Below are 23,380 nucleotides of genomic sequence, written 5' to 3'. Positions count from 1 at the left end.
TAATAATAATAATAATAATAATAATTTTTTATTTATACCCCACCCTCCCTAGCCAAGGCCGGGCTCAGAGCGGCTTACAAGCAATAATAAAAAGAAGATGAATGATTACAACTTAAAAACAAAAGTAAAATACAACATTAAAATAATGGAACATTAAAATATTAAAATTTAGCCTCATTGCCTGAGGAGAAAGGAAAAAGAAAAAAGAAAGAGAGGGGGGGGAGGGAATCAGATTGGCTCCAAGCCAAAGGCCAGGCGGAAGAACTCTGTCTTACAGGCCCTGCGGAAAGAAATCAGATCCTGCAGGGCCCTGGTCTCATGAGGCAGAGCGTTCCACCAGGCCGGAGCCAGAGTTGAAAAGGCCCTGGCTCTGGTTGAAGCCAATCTGACTTCCTTAGGGCCTGGGATCTCTAGGGTGTTGTTATTTATGGACCTTGAGGCTCTCCGTGGGGCATACCAGGAGAGGCGGTCCCGTAGGTACGAGGGTCCTAGGCCATGAAGGGCTTTAAAGGTCAAAAGCAGCACCTTAAATCTGACCCTGTACTCCACCGGGAGCCAGTGCAGAATAGGGGGAGAGGGGACACAGAGCTAGGAAACGGGTAGAGGGGTTTTAGAGGTAGAAAAGGGGCAGAGGGGCCACAGAGCTCTCCCCCTTTCCTGCCTCTGAGACCCCTCTACCCTTTTCCTACCTCTATCCTCTCTTACAGCCCTTTCCCTACCCAGAACCCATCAGTATTTCTCTCTGCGTGCGTGTGTCCCTCTTCCCTTTTCCTAGCTCCCTCTCCCTTCCGTCTCCACCCCTCTTTCCGCTCCCTCCTCCCCTCTCTACTGCTCCTCTCTGTCCGGGCCGCTCTAGCCCTCTCCCTCTCTCCTTTCTCCCCTCTTTCCGGGTCCCCCCTCCTCCCTCGCATCCGGTCCTTTTCTTTGTTTTGGTCCGGTCCCTTTCCCCTTCCGGCCTCCTCCCTCTCCCCTCGCCACAAAGGTTCCGCCCGCTTTCCTTTCCCCGCCTCCCCTTCCGACGTTTCGCGACGTGCTGCTGCTGCGTGATGACGCCGGCGCGCGGCCTGGCTCCGGAGCGCGCGCGCGGCCGCGGGGCTGAGGGGAGGCGGAGGCGCGCCAACATGGCGGCGGGGGGCGGCGGCGGCGGCGGCCGGGGGAGCAGCAGCAGCGGCGGCGTCGGGCCCAGGATGGGGGGCAGGATGGGGGGAGCGGCGCCCCCCGCCTCGGAGAAGCTCCCCGTCCACGTAAGTCCGGGGGGAGGAGGCCACCCCCCCAAGGCAGAGGAGTGGGGCCTTGAACACCCCCCCCCACAAAAAAGACACCCACCTAGATGGGGTGGGGTCTCCCTGTCCCCCTTTCCTGCAAAGGGGGGGGGCTGAATAGGCACAGAGACGCCCCCTCTGCCCTCCTGCAGCTCTTGCTAGGGAAAAGACACCCCCCCCAAAAAAGGAAGGCTGCATCGTCAGGCATTGGCAGGGAAAGACCTGGACACCAAAATCCCCCCCCCCCCCAATAAAAGAAAAGGAAAAAGGGAAGGTTTCCTGAGCTCTGCAAGGGGGGGGGCATAAGGATGAGTTTTTTGCACTCTCTTCTCCACGCAGGGAGAAGTTTGCAAATAGGTCTGGACAAGCGGCATGTACCTGGGGGGGTTGTTTTAATCACGCAATTTTGTGATTTTAGGTTGTGGTTTTATAGGGTCGGCTGTCCTGAGTATCTTCTTTTTCTTCCTGGATGCATGCATTGGATGACCCCCCCCCCATTGAGTATATTATTAATAGTTGCATGCCTTAGATGACTCAATTGAGTATATTATGATTATTATTATCATTATTGTTATTGCTGTGATCAATAATAGCTGCATGCATTAGACCATCCCCATTGAATTTCTTCTTCTTTTTCTTCTTCCTCTTCTTCCTGGATGCATGCATTGCATGAGCCCCCCCCCCCCCGAGTATTATTATAATTAATAGCTGCATGCCTTAGATGACCCCATCCAATTCAGTATATTATGATAATTATGATTATTATTGTTATGATCAATAATAGCTGCAAGCATTAGACCAACCCCAATGCAGACTTCCTTGCAGAAGCCCCTTTGCTTTCTTCCCCAAACACCCCCTCCATTTCCTTTGCGTTATTGTTGTAAACACCCCCACCCTAATACTTCCCCCCTCTCCTGGTTTTTCTTTCCAAATAATAATAATAAAAATAGCTGCATGCCTTAGACCAACTCCATTGCAGACTTCCTTGCAAAAAGCCCTTTTGCTTCCCCCCCCCCAAACAACCCCCCTTCCATTACATTGCTGTATGGAAACACCCCCTCCCTAACACTCCCCCCTCTCCAGTTTTTCGTTTCCACCCCCTAATAATAATAATAATAATTGTTGTTATTATATGCCGCCCATCTGACTGGGTTGCCATAGCCTCTCTGGGCGGCTTCGAGCAAATTACAAAACGTTAAAACATCAGACATTGAAAGCTTCCCCAATGCACCCCAATCCCTTTTCGGTAGGTAAATGTGTGGCTGTGTTTATCTAACGGAGGTAGAATCACAGAATGGTCAATTTGCAGGGGACCCTGAGGGTCATCCAGCCCAACCCCCTGCAAAGCAGGAAACTTTGGCCGAACTCGGGACTCGAACCCACAACTCTTGTGAAGCCTTCGAACTCGCCTCTTTCTTTCTCCTTGCTTCCCCGCCCTCTCCTGTTGCTTTGCATTATGGATAACGCAACCCTCCTTTCTTTGCCTCCCCCCAAGTTCCTTTACATTGCTTTGCATCCAACGTTCTACTCGAGGTAGACCCCCCTGAAATTAATGGAACCAAGCGAGTTATGCCCATTAATTTCAACAGTGCTACTCTTGAGTATTAAGTCGCTTCGGATGCAACCCGAACTATGTATATACCCGCATTAAAGGGCACTCATTCGCGAAGCTTCCAGCAAAACCACCTGGAAATTTAGCTTTCAAGTAATAATAAGAAAAGGGGGGATATCTTTAATTAAATATGGCTAAATGTTGTGTCCATGCATACGTGGAATTATTTCAATTCATTCCTGTAGGGAGGACTCGGTGTTTGAAACAGCTGATGGGGACATATTGTGGTTGTTGCTGTTAAACATATACAGCAAACCTATAATTTATGTGGGGAGTTGCGTTCTGGGGGGGTCGGGCCCCAAGCCGAAACGGCATATAGTCAGGATGCATTGGGGTTCAAGAGTGGCTGGGATTGCTGATTCTGTATTTTGTGGTTTCCTAGTCTGATTTTATTCTGTGATCCTCCCCAAGACCTGTGGGTATAATAATAATAGTAATAGTAATAATAATAATAATAATAATAATAATAATAATAATAATAATAATAATAATAATATCTCCCCTCCCCTGGAAACCTACCCATTTTCCACCCCACCTTTTAATTATTTTGTAGTTTTGCATTTTTTAAATTGCGCATATAGCTGAATCATGCGCAAGTCGAACGTGCGTCAGTTGCGGGATTTAGCGTTTAAAACGTTTGGTTTACCCCCAGTCGTCTTTTTCCGTATCGCAAACCCCCTCTGAAGGCCTGGCCCCACTTTCCTGGGAGTAAGCCCCACTGATCTTAGTAGGACCTGCCGCAGAGTAGGCGCGGCTGCTGCCGAGCCGCAAGAACGCTGATCCGGGTAAATGCATTTGCCAGAGAAGCGATCCCGGACCGTAAAGAATAAGAGATTTTCAGCTTAATGCGCATAGATATATTTCCTCTCCCCCCCCCTCAAAATGCAGATGTAGCTGCAGAGAGCGGACCGCTTTATCTGCCAGCTTCTTGCACGTTTGATCTGGATTACTTCCAGACCGATCCTGCGAGCACTTACTCAGCAGTCTGCGGCCGCCATTGAGGGGGCTGGCTTGGCGAGGATTTGGGGGTGAGGATTTGCAGCCTCGTCGGAGGGGGTCTTGGGGGACAAGAGGCAGGTTCGGTTTGGGGCTCCCCCGGGAAGCGGGAGCCGAAGCCTAGCAGGCAGAAGGGGCTGCGTTTCGGGGTCTCCCAACACATAAAAGGGGGCAGCCACCCCACAGCCCTGTTTGAAAGCAGAGGCTGCTCTCTCCCCGAATCCCTGCAGGGCCTGCAAGACAGAGCTGTTCCACCAGGCCTTGGGCCAGTCTGACTCCCTCTTTCTGTAATCCTCATAGCACTGGTTTGCCATTAAATTGATTCTGAATTGATTTGAGAATGTATTTCAATGAATTGATTGCGATTTTATGTGAACTGTGTTATTTTTACTGTGGTTAGCCGCTCTCAGCCCGGCTTCGGCTGGGGAGGGCAGGATATAAATTAAATTTTATTATTATGATTCGGGCGGGGGTACCGGGAGACTGAACCCGCACCCAGAGCCTCTGAGCCACAGCGACCCACGGAGCCCGGTTCCTTGCCACGGGTGGGGCTGGCTGTCAGCGGGGCAGCCGCCTCTCCCCTCCCGGGCCCACGGCGGTCAGCGCCCCTTGATGCCTTCCCCTAAAATAATTCTCCCGCAGGTCGAAGATGCCCTCTCTTACCTGGACCAGGTGAAGATCCGCTTTGGCAGTGACCCGGCCACCTACAACGGATTCCTGGAGATCATGAAAGAGTTCAAGAGTCAGAGGTAACGGGTTCGGGGGGTCCGGGCCCCTCTCCCCATCTTTACGCAGCCCCCCAACCCACGAAGCACCCCGGCCGGCAGCGGATTAATTGTTTCCCAGTGTTACCTTGGAACGTTTTATTTACTTTATTTAATTTTTTCTTTTTTACCAGCAACAAAACACAGTCAACCACCCTCCGCCCCCAGGCGGCTGATACATTGGGTATACATAATCAATAATAACCTATTCATAAATCCGGCGCTGGATTTTTAAACCAAAGGGCGGAAACGAGGGGAACGGGAATTGCACCCGAATCGGGGGACCCGGCCTCTTCGTTGCCCATCGAACACCCCCCAAAATCTCCCTCCCACCCTCATTTTGGGTCCGTCCTTGTTCCTAACCAGGGTGGATTGGATTTAAATCAAATCGTTAGTCAGTAAGGCTCGATTGAAATCATTATTTTCCTTACAGAAAGACTTCATTCTTGCTGGCACTGTCTTAATATTTACAGATGAAGTTTTCGTTTTGGGGAGAATCGATTTTCAGAGTCGTTTTTACAGCTCTGTCAAAAATGACCGATTTGGTTGTACTATCAGAAATACCTAGACAGATAATTATGAAATTATGGGGAGGTTTAATAAGTTAATTCAGTGCTTTTTTTCCTTAAAAAAATGTTCAGGGGTACTCTCATTTTCCTACTATTGACATACCGCCCCTCAATGAGGCCAAACTTAGATTCACAAAATGTTTAGGGGTATACGTCCGTTCCCCCCCCCCCCCCGGAAAAAAAACCCACTGAGTTAACTGTGTACATTTGGACAACTTTTCTGTACTTTATTGGAAGGAGAACAACAATCATTTCCTTAATAGCAATTCAGACAATTTGTTTAACTAAAACAATGACGTTGTAGCTTATGTATCCATGGTCGCTAACTGATGTGGCTAAACAATTAAAAAAGACAAACGTGAAAAACTTAAAACAAATCCTTATTTCCTGACGAAAAGCCTCTGGACTATAATGTAACTTGGAAGAGAAAGCCTTTAGAAATGTTTTTTCCTCCAAAAGCATTTTATTTTAAAAATCTGATTTAAATAATAATAAAAAAATGGTTTATTTTATTTTTTAAAAACCCTTGATTGTTTTTATACCCCGCTTGTCTTCAGCATCGACACCCCCGGCGTCATCCGCCGCGTCTCGCAGCTCTTCCATGAGCACCCCGACCTCATCATCGGCTTCAACGCCTTCCTGCCTTTGGGCTACCGGATCGAGATCCCCAAGAACGGGAAGCTGAGCATTCAGGCGCCTCTGGCCGGCCAGGTTAGACCAGGAAGCAGGCTTGGGGTTTGACCATATCCACTCGTTCCTACGGGGAGATTTATTCCCACCCACCCCCCTTTTAAAAAAGACATTTTTTATTCAGTTTGACACTACACATTTAAATTTGAGAGCCAGTGTGGTGTAGTGGTTAAGAGCGGTAGACTCCTAATCTGGTGAGCCGGGTTCGCGTCTCCGCTCCTCCACATGCAGCTGCTGGGTGACCTTGGGCCAGTCACACTTCTCTGAAGTCTCTCAGCCCCACTCACCTCACAGAGTGTTTGTTGTGGGGGAGGAAGGGAAAGGAGATTGTTAGCCGCTTTGAGACTCCCTAGGGTAGTGATAAAGCGGGATATCAAATCCAAACTCTTCTTCTTCTTCTTCTTCAAGCAGCAGGCTTAATCGTCAGCATTCCCTGGATCTTTAGACTTCCGTCTGCCTTCCCATGGTTAACCATTTTCAGTCTTTTATAATAATATTAATAATCATAAATTTTATTTATACCCAGCCAGAGCCGGGCTCAGGGCGGTTAACACCAATAAAATCACAGTAAAAACATAATAGGGGGGAAAGGAGAGGGGGAAGAAAAGGGAAAAAACCCTATTTAAAATACAGGTTAAAATGCAGTTTGAAATGCAGCCTCGTTTTAAAGTAGCTGATAAATCAAGACCGTAAGGGGAGGGAAACAGAAGGGTCAGACCGAGTCCAAACTAAAGTCAGAAAAGGTTTGCTGACCCCTGGTCTCCGCGCAGGACGAGGAGCAGCTGGGAGAGGAAGGGGCCGGTGGGCACAAGGGTTTCATCATCATCATCATCATAAACAACTTTTATTTATATCCCGCCCTCCCCGGCCAAAGTCGGGCTCAGGGTGGCTAACATCAGACACATAACGTTCGTATAAAATGAAACAATAATTAAATTCACTCCGAAAAACAGCCCCAAATCAAATAGAAGGGACTTTGGGGTCTTCTAGCTTGCCCCCCCCCCCTCCCCGCAGCACGGGAGCAAGGCAACGAGGACCACCCAGGCGGAAGGGGAGATGCTTTCACACACAACCTGTGCTCAGCCGTCGCTGACCCCCAGCTCCCTCTCTCTGCCTAGGTATCCCTGGACCCCGTCCAAAGCCCCCTCTCGGGCTCCGGCCTCATCCTGCACTACTGCCAGGAGAACGCCCACAACCACGGCGACTGCCCGGAGGACTTCTGCCACCAGCAGCCCCACCAGCAGCAGCAGCAACAGCAACAACAGCCCTGCAAGGACGACTGCCGGCTGCAGGTGCCTCTGGAGTCGGACTCGGTGGAGTTCAACAACGCCATCAGCTACGTCAACAAGATCAAGACCCGCTTCCTGGATCACCCCGAGATCTACCGGTCTTTCCTGGAGATCCTTCACACCTACCAGGTGAAAGGTCTCCTCTCTCCCCACGGCGTTCCGGGGTCAGGAAACAAAAAACCCAAAATATATCTCTGGTTGGTGCGCGTGGTGTGGGCTGTGGGCTGCCTCGCCCGACCTGCATATAAGCTGCCACCATTTTATTTTAGGTTAGGTTAGGTTTAGGTTTAGTTTTTAGTTTAGTGTTTAGTTTAGTTTTTCATTTCCACAGCAAACATTACATACCAAAAGGAAAACGAAAGATAAACTAATCTTACATTAGATATTCTTAGACGTAAGGTAGTTATTAAAATACAGTGGTACCTCGCAAGACGAATGCCTCGGAAGACGAAAAACTCGCAAGACGAAAGAGTTTTTCGTTTTCTGAGTTGCTTCGCAAGACGGATTTCCCTATGGGCTTGCTTCGCAAGACGAAATTTCTTGCGCCTTTTTTTAAAAACCGCCAATGCATTCCTATGGGAAACCGTCAATACACAGTGGTGCTTTGCAAGACGAAAAAATTCACAAGACGAAAAAACCCGCAGAACGAATTAATTTCGTCTTGCAAGGCACCACTGTATACGTAACGTTCAAGAAATCAAGGGTAAATGTGTATCGTATGAAAGAAATAAAAGGAGAGAGAGAAAAGAAAGAGAAGAGGGGGGGAAAGAGGAATAAAGAAAAATGCACGATGAACAAAACCGAAAAATGAATAAAACTAAAACTGCCTACCGAACAAAAAGCAATGCTTAGTTAATTCAAAGCAGTACCAGGGTATTCTGGTCATAAAGGCCCATCCCTCAATGCCAACCCCTTTCTCCCTCCCTCTCTCGCTTCTCAGAAAGAACAGCTGAGCACCAAAGGCCGCCCCTTCCGGGGCATGTCGGAGGAGGAGGTCTTCACCGAAGTGGCCAACCTCTTCCGGGGCCAAGAGGACCTGCTCTCTGAATTCGGACAGTTCCTCCCCGAGGCAAAGAGGTCTCTGGTACGTGGCAGGAGGGGGGGCAGGCCGGGAAACCCCCTGAGAACACGGGGTTTCCCTGGGAGATGCTGTCGAGGACAGAGCCTGGGACCCCCTCCCTGCAAAGGAGGGGGGGTGTCCCCCTGCTGCTGCCCCTTGTCCCTCCTTCCTCCTCCGCCTGCTGGCTGAGGCTCCTCCATCTTTCTCCGCAGTTCACGGGGAACGGGCCCTGCGACGCCAACAACATCTCCAAACTCCAGCATGAGAAGCACGTGGAACACAGTAAGAAACGCTCCAGGCCCCTGTTGCTTCGACCCGTGCCCGGCCCGGCCAAGGTATCCGACCCGGACGCGGAGGCGGGTGGGCTGGAGGGATGGGGAGGCAGAGGAGCCTGCCGGGGGCTCTGGTCGGCCGCGGGGGGTCCGGTGCGTTGTTTCCGGGGGAGCCCGGCGGGTTTGGGCGGCGTCCGCTCAGGGTGGGCTCCTGAGGAGCGCCGAGCCCCGCTTGCAAAACACGGAAGCGCGCTGGTGCGAGTCCACATGTACATTTCATATTTCCTTCCCGCCCCCCTGCAGAAGAAGATGAAGCTTCGGGGGTCGAAGGACCTCTCGGTGGCGGCGGTGGGCAAGTACGGCAGCCTTCAGGAGTTCTCCTTCTTCGACAAGGTGGGTCGTCCGGCACGGAGGCCGGGTGTGTGTGCGAAATTTCAGGTTTAGATTTCTGTGGAAACGGTTTCCCGTTTGGTTATGTCTTTTTTTGATGTGGTTTATTTATTATGACTTTCATAATTGCACACCGTATATTTCCCTCTCTAAGACGCACCAGACCACAAGACGCACCTAGTTTTTGGAGGAGGAAAACAAGAAGAAAAATATTCTGAATCTCAGAAGCCAGAACAGCAAGAGGGATCGCTGCGCAGCGAAAGCAGGAATCCCTCTTGTTGTTCTGGCTTCTGGGATAGCTGCGCAGCCTGCATTTGATCCATAAGATGCACACATATTTCCCCTTACTGTCTAGGAGGGGAAAAGTGAGTCTTATAGAGCAAAAAATACGGTAATTAACTTATGCTGCAAGCTGCCTTGAGCGTTGTTATTTTAATTGTGGAAAGGTGGCCTAAAAATAAAAAATGATGATGATGATAAGGCATGTGGGGGCACAGCGGAGGGCCCCTGAACCTCCAACCTGCATAACTCTGCCAAAGGAGGGGGGGCAGACAGGCCTTTCCTCCCTGAGACCCCAGAACAGTCTGTCAGGACTGGGGGGGGGTGTCCTTTCGCAGCCCTGCTTGGAGCAAAGCAGAACCATTTCCCAGGGACACTCTTGTTGCGGATCCTGCAAGGCTGGGGACAGGCCTAGGGGTCCCTCCTGCCTCTGCAAGCGGGTGCTCTAACCACTGAGCTGCCCAGCCCCAAGGTGCCCCCTCCCATCCCCGGCTGGTTCTTCTGCTCAGGTTCGGCGAGTCCTGAAGAGCCAGGAGGTGTACGAGAACTTCCTTCGGTGCATCGCCCTCTTCAACCAGGAGCTGGTCTCAGGCTCCGAGCTTCTCCAGCTGGTCACCCCCTTTCTGGGGTAAGTGGGGGGCTGCGTTGAGTTGGGGGGCTGCCGGAGGGTCCTCCATCTCCCTTGGGGAAAAGGCAGGCAGGGGCTAATCCCGGTAGCCAGGCAGAAGCGGACAGCTTCCTCTGGGTTGACTTGGTGTGGAAGGAAGTTTTCCAGTTTCCTTGTCGCTTGTGTTTACGCATAGCTTTTTACATGGGAAAGCGACGTCTCAAAGCAAATTTACACAGAGCCTAGGACTTGCCGATCAGAAGGTCGGCGGTTCAAATCCCCGCAATGATGGGGTGAGCTCCCGTTGTTCAGTCCCTGCTCCTGCCAACCTAGCAGTTCGAAAGCACGTCAAAGTGCAAGTAGATAAATAGGTACCGCTCCGGCGGGAAGGTAAACGGCGTTTCCGTGCGCTGCTCTGGTTCGCCAGAAGCGGCTTAGTCCTGCTGGCCACATGACCCGGAAGCTGTACGCCGGCTCCCTTGGCCAATAAAGCGAGATGAGCACCGCAACCCCAGAGTCGGTCACCACTGGACCTAGTGGTCAGGGGTCCCTTTACCTTTACCTTGCCCCAATATATTTACGTTAAGAGAGCGTAAAACCCCCGGTATGTGAAAGAAAGCAAACGTAGGTGGGATTAGCCAGAACCGAACCTTCAGGGGCAAATTTCCAAGTTGGGCGTCTTCTAAAAAGGCTCCAGTTCTCAATAGAGTCACTGCCTGCCTTCTCTGATTCCTCACGAAAAACGTCCGCTCAGCTGCACATAAAACACCCCAGATTTTTGTTCTCCCTTCTCCCCTGTGCGCACTTTTGACAAGTAACAACTCTGCCCCTCAGTTAAGAAACCTTGCATTCGTTCCCGTCCCTCATGAGTCTCTTCAGCAGAGTCCGCAGGCAAAACATCGCCAGTTCGGTGCCCGTTGGCTGCGCCTTCCCCGAGTTTTCCGATTCGAATCCCCGCCGCTCGCAGCCCACCTTTCCCCTCCTTCCCCGCAGGAAATTCCCGGAGCTCTTTGCTCAGTTCAAGTCCTTCCTGGGCGTGAAGGAGCTGTCCTTCGCGTCTCCGATGGCGGACCGCTCTGGGGACGGCGTCTGCCGCGAGATCGACTACGCCTCCTGCAAGCGCATCGGCTCCAGCTACCGGGCGCTGCCCAAGACCTATCAGCAGCCCAAGTGCAGTGGGAGGACGGCCATCTGCAAAGAGGTAGGCCGGGGGCGGTCGGCAGAAGGAAGGCAGCGGCGGTGGGGCGTCCCGGCGACTCCCCTGGACTGAGGGCGCCCCCTCTCGCCCCCCCAGGTACTGAATGACACGTGGGTCTCGTTCCCCTCCTGGTCGGAGGACTCCACCTTCGTCAGCTCCAAGAAGACCCCCTACGAAGAGCAGCTGCACCGCTGTGAGGATGAACGCTTTGAGGTGGGTGCCCCCGGCGACGTGGGCAGGCTCGGGGCCCCTGCTTGGGGGGCGGAGGGCCCCAGGTCCTTCCTCAAGGCTGGCTCAGTCCCTGGGGGCTGTCAGGATTCAGGGAAACCGCTTCCACTTTGGCCCTGCATAACCTTTCAAAGCCCTAAACAGCCTTGGCCCCGTATCCCTGAAGGAGCGTCTCCACCCGGACACCGGGGTCCATCTCTGAAGGTCTTCTGGCGGTTCCCTCAGTGCAAGAAGCGAGGTTACAGGGTACCAGGCAGAGGGCCTTCTCGGTGGTGGCACCCGCCCTGTGGAACGCCCTCTCACTAGATGTCAAGGAAATAAACAACTGTCTGACATTTAGAAGACATCTGAAGGCAGCCCTATTTAGGGACATTTTTAATGCTCAAAGTTTTATTCTGTTTTTACTGTTCTGTTGGGAGCCGCCCAGAGTGGCTGGGGAAACCCAGCCAGATGGGCAGGGTATAAATATTATTGTTATTGCTATTATTACCACCAAAGCAATTATTGCCCCTTGCCATTTTAACAGTGTTTAATGATCACAGCAAAAGAACAACGCAGCCATTCTCGGAGTGAAGGCACTCTCAATTCAGTTTCCCTCCTACTTCCTCCAAGTCATGGAACATTCTTTCCATCTTGAGCATGCAAATTCTTTGCACGCAATATTCCCTCCCTCTTTGAGCATGCAATAGTCTTGCTGCTGCCGCCAAATACGTAAACAAACCAACTCTTTCGCTATATCCGTTTCCATAACCCCTAAAACTTTGGTTCTAAACGCAGCATAAGGGGTCTCTATGGTATAGTGCATTTTAAAATGGGGTTTCAGAGTTTTTAGGGGGGTTTCTATGTTTTATGTAGTTTTTCTATTTCATCGTTCTGCATGGGACAATGACAATAAAGATCTCGTATATCGTAAAAAGAAAATATCCGGGTCATGGGGAAGGGGCGTTTGACGCCACCTTGAAACACCTTTTGTGATCTCATTATCCTGTGGCGTCTGGGGTCTCCACGAGGGCAGGAAGCCCCCACGTTTGTTTTTCTCCCCGGCGCTCCTGACGGGGGGAGCCGGGTCGCGGTGTGGGGTATATGGGATGTTCTTTGGGGGGGACAGTGTGCTCCTTCTGGGGCCGTTTGCCCACTTTTGGCCCCCTCCAAAGTGAAGTTACAGGCAACCAGGCAGAGGGCCTTCTCGGTGGTGGCGCCCACCCTGTGGAACGCCCTCCCACTAGATGTCAAGGAAACAAACAACTGTCTGTGCCCCCCGTTTCTCGCTCTTCCCCGCCCAGCTGGACGTGGTCCTGGAGACGAACCTGGCCACGATCCGGGTGCTGGAGAGTGTGCAGAAGAAGCTGAGCCGCATGTCGCTGGAGGACCAGGAGAAATTCCGCCTGGACGACTGCCTGGGGGGCACCTCCGAGGTCATCCAGCGGCGCGCCATCTACCGCATCTACGGCGACAAGGCGCCCGAGATCATCGAGAGCCTCAAAAAGAACCCGCTCTCGGCCGTCCCCATCGTCCTCAAGAGGTGAGCCATTCCAAAAACCACAGAAGCGATAAGTCAATAGATCATATTTTTAAAAAAAGAGTGGGAATGTTTCAGCAATTAAGGAAACAAGGTTCCACCTCTAAGATTTGGTTGTGTTTGGAATACAGTGGTACCTCAGGTTACATACGCTTCAGGTTACAGACTCCGCTAACCCAGAAATAGTACCTCGGGTTAAGAACTGTGCTTCAGGAGGAGAACAGAAGTCATGCTCCGACGGCACGGCAGCAGCAGGAGGCCCCATGAGCTAAAGTGGTGCTTCAGCTTAAGAACAGTTTCAGGTTAAGAACGGACCTCCGAAACGAATTAAGTACTTAACCTGAGGTACCACTGTAACTCCGTAAATAGGTCGTTTCCACATACCAAGACGAGGAGAAAATATTAAATACAGGGGAATTTTTTTAGTAAGGTGAAACGAACCGTTACAAGGTAGACGGAAGTCTACCACATCACAATAAATAAAGGATAAGAGATTCAATTTATATGTAAACGTATATATGAGAAAGGCCACAAGAGCACTGAATCATATTGAATTGGACAATGCAGATTGAATCTTTCTGATTTGATTTTGTTACTGTCTTTGTTTTGTCTTTTTCTTTTGTCTTCTTTCACCGTTTTCTTTTTGCATATGTTGAGATGAAAGAGTCTGATGTTATTTGATCTATATAGAAGTTATCAATGTAGGTATTTGTCAGTTATGTATTTATTTGTGTATTTAAAAAACCGGGGGGCAAGGAGGGTGGTGGGCAGGTTGGGCTCAGCGCCCGCGTCTTCCCGCAGTCTCACCTTCGCCTCCTCTCCGCCCGTCCGCCCCGCAGGCTGAAGGCGAAGGAGGAGGAATGGCGGGAGGCCCAGCAGGGCTTCAACAAGATCTGGCGGGAGCAGTACGAGAAGGCCTACCTCAAGTCCCTCGACCACCAGGCCGTCAACTTCAAGCAGAACGACACCAAGGCCCTGCGCTCCAAGAGCCTCCTCAACGAGATCGAGAGCGTCTACGACGAGGTGGGTGCGGGGGCCTCTCAGGGCCACATTCCCCCCTTGCATGGGAAGCTTCAAGAGTCGGCAGCGGAGGCGCCTGCCCAAATCTCCGGTGGCAGGGAGTTCCACAGGACAGGGCGGATGAAACTAGAGGCTCAGTTTCTCGTTGTCGAGACGGGGAGAGCTTGGGTGCCCCCTGAGTCGCTTAGGGATTTGCAAACGGGTGGAGAGGAGCTTGGCCGTGCCTTGGTCGTAGGGGGGGGGGGCAGCCATTGCAGCTAGACTGGGGACTGGGAGCGGCCGCTAAGACCATATAACAGCAATCCTGAAAGACCTACACTGGCTCCCAGGACGTTTCCGAGCACAATTCAAAGTGTTGGTGCTGATCTTGAAAGCCCTGAATGGCCCAGTATCCCTGAAGGAGCTGTCCATGGAGGTGCAGGTCAGTTCTGTGTCCAGGACAGCTGTCTCCCAGCTCCATCTGGTACGCGGGATGAGACCCTCCCTGCCTGCAGACTGTCTGGCCAGAGTGGTGCATGCTCTGGTTGTCTCCCGCTTGGACTACTGCCATGCGCTCTATGTGGGGCTCCCTTTGAAGGTGACCCGGAAACTGCAACTAATCCAGAATGCGGCAGCCAGACTGGGGACTGGGAGTGGAGACCACATAACCCCGGTCCTGAAAGACCTACATTGGCTCCCAGGACGTTTCCAGGCACAATTCAAAGGGTTGGTGCTGACCTTGAAAGCCCTAAACGGCCCAGTAGACCTGAAGGAGCGTCTCCACCCCGGACACCAGGGTCCATCTCCTGAGGGTCTTCTGGCGGTTCCCTCCCTGCGAGAAGCGAGGTTACAGGAAACCAGGCAGAGGGCCTTCTCAGTAGTGGCGCCCGCCCTGTGGAATGCCCTCCCACAAGATGCCAAGGAAATAAACAACCATCTGGCTTGTTGAAAACGTCTAAAGGCAGCCCTGTTTAGGGAAGCTTTTAATGTTTGATCTTTTACTGTGTTTTTAATATTCTATTGGGAGCTGGGGAAACCCATCCAGACGGGCGGGGTATATATATAATAAAATGATTGCAGTAATCATTCCCTTAAATCTGTCCTTTTTCTGGTGTTTCTAAGCAAAGGTTCATCCCCTTACGATACAGGAAGCTGTGCTTTCCATTGTATTTTAAAATGGGGTTTCAGAGTTCTTAGGGGTTTCCGAATGTTTTACGTTGATTTTCAATTTCATTGTTCTGTATGGGACAGTGACAATAAAGATATCGTTGTTGTTAAGTCCATCTCTCTCTCTCTCTCGAACCTCCAGCACCAAGAGCAGCACTCTGAGGGACGGGGCGCCCTGAACGAGCCGCACCTCATCTTTGTCTACGAGGACCAGCAAATCCTGGAGGACGCGGCCGCCCTGGTGGGCTACTACGTCAAGCGCCAGCCCACCATCCAGAAGGAGGACCAAGCCACCATCTGGCAGATCGTCCACCGCTTCGTCCCCGACCTCTTCTTCTCCCAGCCCCCCGGCCACGACCCCCCGCCCCCCGCCCCGGAAGAGGCGCCCGAGGCTGGCAAGGCCAGCCCCAAGCGGCCCCCCGCCCCTCCACCCCCGCCGGACGCCCGTGACTTGCGCAAAAGGGCTCCCCCAGTGGAGGACAAGCCGCTGCCCCCCTCCGCCCCGGAGGCAGCCCACGAGCTGCGGAAAAGGACGCCCCCCGCCGACGAGAAGCCCCCTGCCCCGGAGGGCCACGAGCTGCGCAAGAGGAACCCCCCTGCGCTCGCCAGGGAGAAGGGGGGCGGTGGCTCGGAGGGCGCAGCGGCGGCCTCTCCCCCCGCCCCGGCCGCCCCCTCCTCTGCCCGGCCGCGCCGCTCTCTGGACAACGTCTATGCGCTGTTTTTCGCCAACAACAACTGGTACTTCTTCTTGCGGCTGCACCAGACGCTCTGCTCCCGGCTGCTCAAGATCTACCGGCAGGCGCAGAAGCAGCTGCTGGAGTTCCGGGCCGAGAAGGAGAGGGAGAAACTGCTCTGCGACGGCCGCAAGGAGAGAGCCAACGACCCGGCCATGGAACTGCGCCTCAAGCAGCCCAGTAAGCAGGGTGGCAGGGAAGGAGGGCAGCGTTGGGCCAGGGACCGGGGAGGGGGTTGGCTCTCGGCTTCCGGCACCCGGCAAGGCCAGGGAGGGGAAAGGGGGTCACGGAGGGTGTGGGAAGTGGCCTCGCCGCTCAGCCCTCCTAGCTAGAGGCGGGCGGTAATTGCGATTGTCCGAAACTGGTGTGGCGCTCACTCCTGTTGTGCTGGCGGCAGCTGGAGAGTTGCGACGTGGCGCCAGCTATGATAATAATGATAAGATTTAGTCGGGTCCGACTCTTTGTGACCCCCTGGACCAGAGCACGCCAGGCCCTCCTGTCTTCCACTGCCTCCCGCAGTTTGGTCAGACTCATGTTTGTAGCTTTGAGAACACTGTCCCACCATTTCGTCTTCCTTCGTCCCCTTCTTGTGCCCTCCATCTTTCCCAACATCAGGGTCTTTTCCAGGGAGTCTTCTCTTCTCATGAGGTGGCCAAAGTCTTGGAGCCTCAGCTTCAGGATCTGTCCTTCCAGTGAGCACTCAGGGCTGGTTTCCTTCAGAATGGAGAGGTTTGATCTTCTTGCAGTCCATGGGACACTCAAGAGCCTCCTCCAGCACCACAATTCAAAAGCATCCATTCTTCGGCGATCAGCCTTCTAATGATAAGATAGCCCAATGATAAGATAGGGTAGCTCCTTCTGTTCCTATTTATTCGTGAGGACTAGAACCTTAGCTTGCCTTTAAGGGAAGAGCTGTCCCCAAGCAGTCAAGTCTCCTCTGTGCACAGAAGGTGCCCGTTTCAATCTCCAGACACGGCTGGCAGTGCAACCCTAAGTCTGAAACATGGGCTTGACAGACCGCTGATCTGATCCGATCCGAGGCAGTCTTCTCCCGCTGCCCAATGGCCGCACTGCCTCCCCTACCCTCCGGTCTCGAAGAATCCTAGAGTTGTTGATTATGACAGGGCCCCCAACGATCATCTATCCCAGTCCGCCTGACGGGTGGCTGGGGAATAGGAGCCCCGGCGTGCCGAGATGCTGGGTGTCCCATTTCGGCACCCCACAGAGGGGTTTTGTGTCTCGTGTGTGTGTGTGTGCGTTCTTGCCAGGCGAAGTCGAGCTGGAGGAGTATTACCCGGCCTTCCTGGACCTGGTGCGAAACCTGCTGGACGGCAACATCGACCCCACCCAGTACGAGGACACCCTGCGGGAAATGTTCACCATCCATGCCTACGTCGGCTTCACCATGGACAAGCTGGTGCAGAACATCGTCCGGCAGGTACCGGCCGCCTCCTGGGGGGGCGGGAGGGGGTGCTGGGGGAAGCCCTGCCCCAAGGAGGTGCTGGACAGGAGTTGTGGGGGACACAGGCCAGCTGCAGCTGGGCCCCCTGCCCTGCTCCACATGGAGGACGGAAGACCCCAGTGTTTAGGGGGCTGCCTAGGACTTTCAAATCACAGAATTGCAGTGCCCAGTTTTTCTGGCAAAGGGTGTCTAACGAGAGGGCACAAACCGCTGGGTTAAAAGCTGACCAGAAAGCCCAGAGGTAGCGTTATCGATTTACGACTGAGCGGAGGGTTCACAGGCTAGGAAGGCTCACAGGTTTATGGACAGCTGATGGCCAGGAGGTGGAAGGGGCAAGCAGAAGATGAAACGGAAGAGTGGCATAAAGAGGTGTGGGATATATAGCTATGAATGATCTGTTAACATGTGCCATTGAGGTAAGGTGGGGAACGTGTGGGAGAAAAGATTCTGAGGAGATACGGAAGGCGTTTGGAGAATTTGCACTAATAATAATAATAATAATAATAATAATAATTAATAATACCTGGTGATTGTCACTGATTGCATTACCTGGGCAGCCTGGCCGTTCTTTTGCGATGGTAAATACTTTATTCCTGAGTCCAGGTCACAGGCTCACCCTCTTCATACACAAATGCGCCCTTAAGACAGGATTTGCAAGTGAGAAGAAAATGTCAAGCCTTCTCCATTTGCAGAGGAATATTTGAGGTCATTGGGAGAGTCCAAAATTCAGCGGTTCTCCACCTGCGGGTCCCCAGATGTTGTTGGACTACAACTCCCATCATCCCTGCGCTCTGGCCTAGCTAGCTAGGGGGGATGGGAGTTGTAGTTCAACAGCATCTGGGGACCCGCAGGCTGAGAAAGGCTGCTCCAAATGGCTTCAGGATTGCTCCCCCGAATTATTCCAGTTCATACATTTCGATATGTGTGCGTTTAAGAGGTTTTATTCTATATTTGAGACCTTAAAACGTTCTCACAACACTCCCCTGGCTCCAGCTGCACCACTTGGTGAGCGACGACGTCTGCCTGAAGGTGGTGGAGCTCTACCTGGGAGAGCGGAAGCGAGGGGCGGCCGGCGGCAACTTGTCCTCCCAGTGCGTCCGGGCGGCCAAGGAGACCAGCTACCAGTGGAAGGCGGAGCGGTGCATGGCGGACGAGAATTGCTTCAAGGTGCGGCACCTCTGCCCTCCACCCTCTGCGGCTTGGCTTGCCCGGAAGTGGGGGGTCGGCCACACTGGGGGGTTGGGGAGAGACCCCTTGAACGCTGCTTGTGGCCGGAGCCCGTGTGTGTGAGCACCTGCCTCGCCTCCCCGCAGGTGATGTTCCTTCAGAGAAAGGACCAGGTGATCATGACCATTGAGTTGCTGGATACAGAGGAGACCCAGACAGAAGACCCCCTGGAAGTCCAGGTGATTCCCGGCCTCCCTATCGCGCGTGCCGTGAGATCCCTCCCTGATGGGGGTGCGGACCCTGCGGCCGGTTGCGTCTGTCTTCGGGCATCGCGTCCCAACGGGTGGGCCGCAAACCACAGCCAGCCTCCCTTGCACTTCTCTGCTGCTGTTGCAAAGACCAAAAACAAGGATAACAATTTTATTATTTATGCCCCACCCATCTGGCTGGGTTGGCCCCGGTTTAGCTTGGCAGCTGCAATCTCTGGTTTTGCATTACAGCCGCAAGCCCTGGTTTAGTGTGGCAGCCGCAAGCCCTGGTTTAGTGTGGCAGCCGCAAGCCCTGGTTTAGTGTGGCAGCCGCAATCCCTGGTTTAGCGTGGCAGCCGCAAGCCCTGGTTTAGTGTGGCAGCCGCAAGCCCTGGTTTAATGTGGCAGCCGCAAGCCCTGGTTTAGTGGGGCAGCCGCAAGCCCTGGTTTAATGTGGCAGCCGCAAGCCCTGGTTTAGTGTAGCAGCCGCAAGCTCTGGTTTAATGTGGCAGCCGCAAGCCCTGGTTTAGTGGCAGCTGCAATCCCTGGTTTAGTGTGGCAGCCGCAAGCCCTGGTTTAATGTGGCAGCCGCAAGCCCTGGTTTAGCATTGCAGACTCAATCCTGTGTTTAGCCCTGCATCTGCAATCCCCAGTTTAGCGATGCAGCCCCAAACCTTGGTGTAGTCTTGCAATTTCAATCCCCGGTTAAACACTGCAGCTTCAGCCTCTTGTTTAGCAGCCTCAGTCCCCGGTTTAGAACTGCGGCCTCAATCCTTGCTTTAGCGTTGCAGTTTCAATCCCTGGTTTATAACACCGCAGCCGCAAACCCCGGTTTAGCTCGGCAGCTGAACTGGGACGGCAATTTTTCTGCTCCCCAACCAACCTGTGCTTTGTCCATGCCTTCCTGCTCCCGGTTCACGCAGGGTGGGCTAGCACGGACCAAACCACAAACCCCGGTTTGACCCACGGGTGTCCAGCTCGAGCCCCCACCCCCAAACCTCCGAGTGTTGCTCTCCCCTTTGCTTCCTGACTTTTCCTCTCTCCTCCAGCACTTGGCCAACTACGTTGAGCAGTACGTGGGGGTCGAAGGGACCCCCAGCAGCCAGAACGAAGGCTTCCTCTTGAAACCCGTCTTCCTGCAGAGGTGAGGGACCCTCTGGCGCTTGAGGGGTGCGGGTTCCGCTCCCTCCTCCAGAGCAGGGATTTGGGGTGGGGGGCAAAGGCGGCATCCCTCACTCCCTCCTGCCCCCCAGGAACCTGAAGCAGTTCCGGCGCTGGCAGTGCGCCCAGGTGCAGGCCGCCCGAGACAAGGCCCGGGGCTCCTGGAAGCAGCTGGTGGGGGTGGAAAGCGCCTGCAACGTGGACTGCAAATTCAAGCTCAACACGCACCGGATGCTCTTCGTCATGAATGCGGAGGATTACATGTACCGGCGGGGGGCCCTGGGCCGCGCCAGGCAGGTGGGTCTCGAGGGGGGCTATTTCCGTTTACCTTTACAGCGGTACAGTCTCAACTAGGGCAGGGCCTTTTCAGTACTGGCCCCGACTTGGTGGAACGCTCTGTCCCAAGAGACCAGGGCCCTGCAGGACTTGACATCTTTCCGCAGGGCCTGCAAAACAGAGCTGTTCCGCCTGGCCTTTGGTTTGGACTCAGTCTGACCCTTATGTTTCCCTCCCCTTACGGTCTATGGGCTACTTTTAAACTGAGGCTGTGTTTTAAATTTTAACCCGTATTTTAAATTGGTCCCCCCCCTTACGTTTTTACTGTAATTTAACTGGTGTTAGCTGCCCTGAGCCCGGCTCTGGCCAGGGAGGGCGGGGTATAAATACAAAATTATTATTATTATTTACATTGGTTGCCGAACAAATCGGCTCCCGAACAACGCTGAAAACCAGGAAGGAAGCGTTCCAGTTTAAGAACGCTTTTCGGAAGCCGTGCCTCGGTTGCCGAACCGTTCCGGAAGCTGAACGGACTCCCGGAACCGATTACATCCAACAACCTCTGTATAAAATTTACATGCAGGTCTTTTGGTATTATTATTAAGTTTATATACCGCCCTATACTTGGAAGTCTCAGGGCAGTTCACAGAAAAGATCACAACCTATATAACGGGTCAGCAAACCTTTTCAGCAGGGGGCCGGTCCACTGTCCCTCAGACCTTGTGGGGGGCCGGGCGTTTGGAAAATGTCCCAAAACGGGAACACTTCCGGATTTTGGGCCTTCGGGAACCAAGGTACCGCTGTAAATACCTGGCGATAGCATCCCACGGGCGGGGAGCCACCACCGAAAAGGCCCCGTTCCGGACCTCTGGAGAAAAGCTACAAAGAGGAGAAGGACCTTGGGTGGGTGAGCTCAGGTCCATCTCCCCGGCTTGCGGGGGCCGATTTCCGCCAGTGACCCTCCCCTCCCTCTCTCTCTGGCCAGGCGCAGCCGTCGGTCTTGCTGCGCTACCACCGGCGCTTTGAGGCCTGGCACCTGGGCTGGCTGAGCCGGCACGCCGGGCGCGAGGCGTCGGAGCTGGTCCAGGACTGGCTGATGGGCGACGACGACGAGGACCTGCTGCCCTGCAAGACCACCTGCGAGACGGTCAGCGTCCACGGCGTCCCGGTCAACCGCTACCGCGTCCAGTACAGCCGCCAGCCGGCCTCTCCCTGAACCCCTTTTCTCCCTCCTTCCCTCTGACCGGGGGGGGGGCAGGGGGTGTCCTGCAGCCAGCCCACCCCTGGTATTTATCCGACCAGCTTTGCGGGGGGCAAAGTGTCATTTTCTCCGTTTGGTTTGTGACTTTGGGGGACGGGGGGCGGCTCGTTTGGTGCGCCCTCCCTGCGTGGCACGGGACGGACTGGGGGGGGGGGTCTTCCCAGAGCTCTCCAGGCCTCGGACTGCTTTGTTTTGGCCCGGGGGGGGGGGAGCAAGGATGTGAACGGCATGGAGGGACCCAGGAGACTGTTTCGGGTGCCCTCCCCACGTGGCACGGGGGGGGGGGGCAGGCTTCAGCAATGCCCAGAGCTCTGCAGGCCTCGGACTGCTTTGTTTTGGCCGGAGATGGCAAGGAGGGACCCAGGAGAGAAAACTCGGAGCCCCCACCGCCAGGCCTTTCTCCCCCCCCCCCAGCCCCATCGGTCACTGTACGGTGAGCACTTCCTATCGCCCAAACGCGAGGCCTTGTGAGAAGCAAAGGGGGCTTTCCTTTCTAGGCCCCCCCTTCCCGCCCCACGGACTGTGTGGCCTTTATGGTGCAAAAAATAAAAGCTGTCCTCTTGTGTGCGTCTGGTGGGTGGGGGGGGCAGGTGGCCAAGCCCACCTGGAAGGGGGGGCTGTCTTCCGCCGTGGGCACTTTGTGGACCATCCCGGCTGTGGGGTTTTTTTTGGGGGGGGGGGACAAGATCAAGGGGTTGCTCCTCCCCCTGCCACCTCCAAGACGCTCCAGGGGTTTATTTCTTGGGGTCCCAAAGTGGGGGGAGGCCATTGCCCTGAGTGGTTTCTTTTGGGGGGGGGGCTTGGTTTCTCGGTTTCCTTTGCGAGATAATCTTGGGGGGGGGGACTCTGTTGTCTTTTTATTTCTCTCTCTCTGCGCCCCCCTCCAAATTTGGCCACGGAAGACACACTTGTGTGTGTGGTTTTTGGGGGGGTCTGCCCCTCCCCTCCTCTCTCTCCCTCCAATCACTGCCAAGGAATGGAAGACACCCCCCCAAGGAAATTGATTGGTTCAAACCTCCCCTCCAAAAAATATCAGACACCCCTCCACCCTCCCTGGACTCCAGGAAGGCCCCCCCCCATCCCCATATCTCCCCCCCCCCATACCTGTTATTCTCCCAAGCGGGGGGGGCGGGGGACCGACTGTGCCAAAATCTCTCTTAACGAAACGATGACTTAAATGGTAGCTTTGTGGCTTAACGTGTCGTTTTTCATTTCTTTCTTTTTTTTAATTGGGGGGGCCATTGTGAGGTTTGGAGGGGGGGAGAAACCCTCCTCCGCTCAGCCCCCCCCCCTCTTCCTACTGGCCATATTTCTTCATCCCATTGTTTTTAAAAATAAATAAATAAAATCCAATTTAATTTATAATCTGGGCGGGCATAGCGTCCATCTCTCCAAGGGGGGGGGCGTCAGCAAGGCAACGGGGGGGGGGGTTGCTTCCGGAAGCCGGGAAAGATCTGTCCGTAGCAGAGAACGCGAGAGACAATGCTTCTGGGTTTTTTCTTCTTCTAAATTTCAATTTTTATTTCGTCTCCGAAGGATCTCTCTTTCTTCTCTTCTTCCTCTATCCCCCCCCCCCACCACACCCCCCCCCCGGCTTCCTCCCGCCTTTGTATTTGCTTTTGCCAACTCTTTGAATGTAGTTTTTAAAAGAAATTATTTATTTGCACATCAAGTAAAAATAAAATATTAATTTTGAAAACGCCAGGGGCTCCCTCGTGTTCTTCTTTCCCCCGCGGAACAGGCGGTGGGGCCCCCGTGCGAGGGGCGTAGGTCGCCCGAGGGCCCCCTTCTGGGGACCGGGTGCAATGTTCCCATTTCCAGCCCTTGGGTTGGGTTCTGCGTGCGAGTTCCCAGAGGGAGAACCCGATCTCTGCACAGACGAGACTGGAAGACGTTTGCCCCAGTTTAAGGGGGGGATGTCAAGGAAGATATTAATGGCCGTGACGGTGAACCTTTTACAGACCAAGCGCCCAAACCACAACCCAAAACCCACTTCATTATTGCCAACACAGCAATTTAACCTGAATAGGTTTTAGTTTAGGGAGAAAAAACAACTCACACATTAACAACAACAACAAAAAACCACAATAACAGAGCTTCCAATTATACAAACGCAATTTTTATTGAAAGTTTGGAACAATTAATACGATTTTTGCTTTTGTGAGCATGC

At 53.5% G+C, this 23,380-nt stretch overlaps 1 protein-coding gene across 1 annotated transcript; it reads left to right on the top strand.

Annotated features, from left to right (window-relative positions):
- Nucleotides 1–1,117: 1,117 nt before the first annotated feature.
- SIN3B (SIN3 transcription regulator family member B) lies at nucleotides 1,118–22,912 on the top strand. Its single transcript, XM_083421388.1, has 19 exons — nucleotides 1,118–1,244; nucleotides 4,513–4,619; nucleotides 5,761–5,914; nucleotides 7,012–7,311; nucleotides 8,123–8,266; nucleotides 8,455–8,577; nucleotides 8,818–8,907; nucleotides 9,693–9,811; nucleotides 10,784–10,991; nucleotides 11,085–11,201; nucleotides 12,500–12,738; nucleotides 13,575–13,758; nucleotides 15,044–15,815; nucleotides 16,904–17,073; nucleotides 18,091–18,264; nucleotides 18,411–18,503; nucleotides 19,562–19,656; nucleotides 19,766–19,970; nucleotides 20,935–22,912. The coding sequence occupies exons 1-19, from the start codon at nucleotides 1,122–1,124 to the stop codon at nucleotides 21,163–21,165; spliced, it is 3,648 nt and encodes a 1,215-aa protein (XP_083277514.1). The 5' UTR covers nucleotides 1,118–1,121; the 3' UTR covers nucleotides 21,166–22,912.
- The last annotated feature ends 468 nt before the right edge of the window (nucleotides 22,913–23,380 follow it).

This window comes from Podarcis tiliguerta (assembly GCF_965153285.1).
Source record: "Podarcis tiliguerta genome assembly, chromosome: 18".
NCBI classification, from domain to species: Eukaryota; Metazoa; Chordata; class Lepidosauria; order Squamata; family Lacertidae; genus Podarcis; species Podarcis tiliguerta.
This window is presented reverse-complemented; position numbering and strand designations above follow the sequence as displayed.

What these genes read in the sequence shown, in the direction of transcription:
- SIN3B (XM_083421388.1), top strand. Translation starts at nt 1,122, where the DNA reads ATGGCGGCGGGGGGCGGCGGCGGCGGCGGCCGGGGGAGCAGCAGCAGC. An exon ending in AGTTCTCCTTCTTCGACAAG is followed by an intron (nt 8,908 to 9,692) that starts GTGGGTCGTCCG and finishes TCTTCTGCTCAG; the next exon opens with GTTCGGCGAGTCCTGAAGAG. An exon ending in GGACGGCCATCTGCAAAGAG is followed by an intron (nt 10,992 to 11,084) that starts GTAGGCCGGGGG and finishes TCGCCCCCCCAG; the next exon opens with GTACTGAATGACACGTGGGT.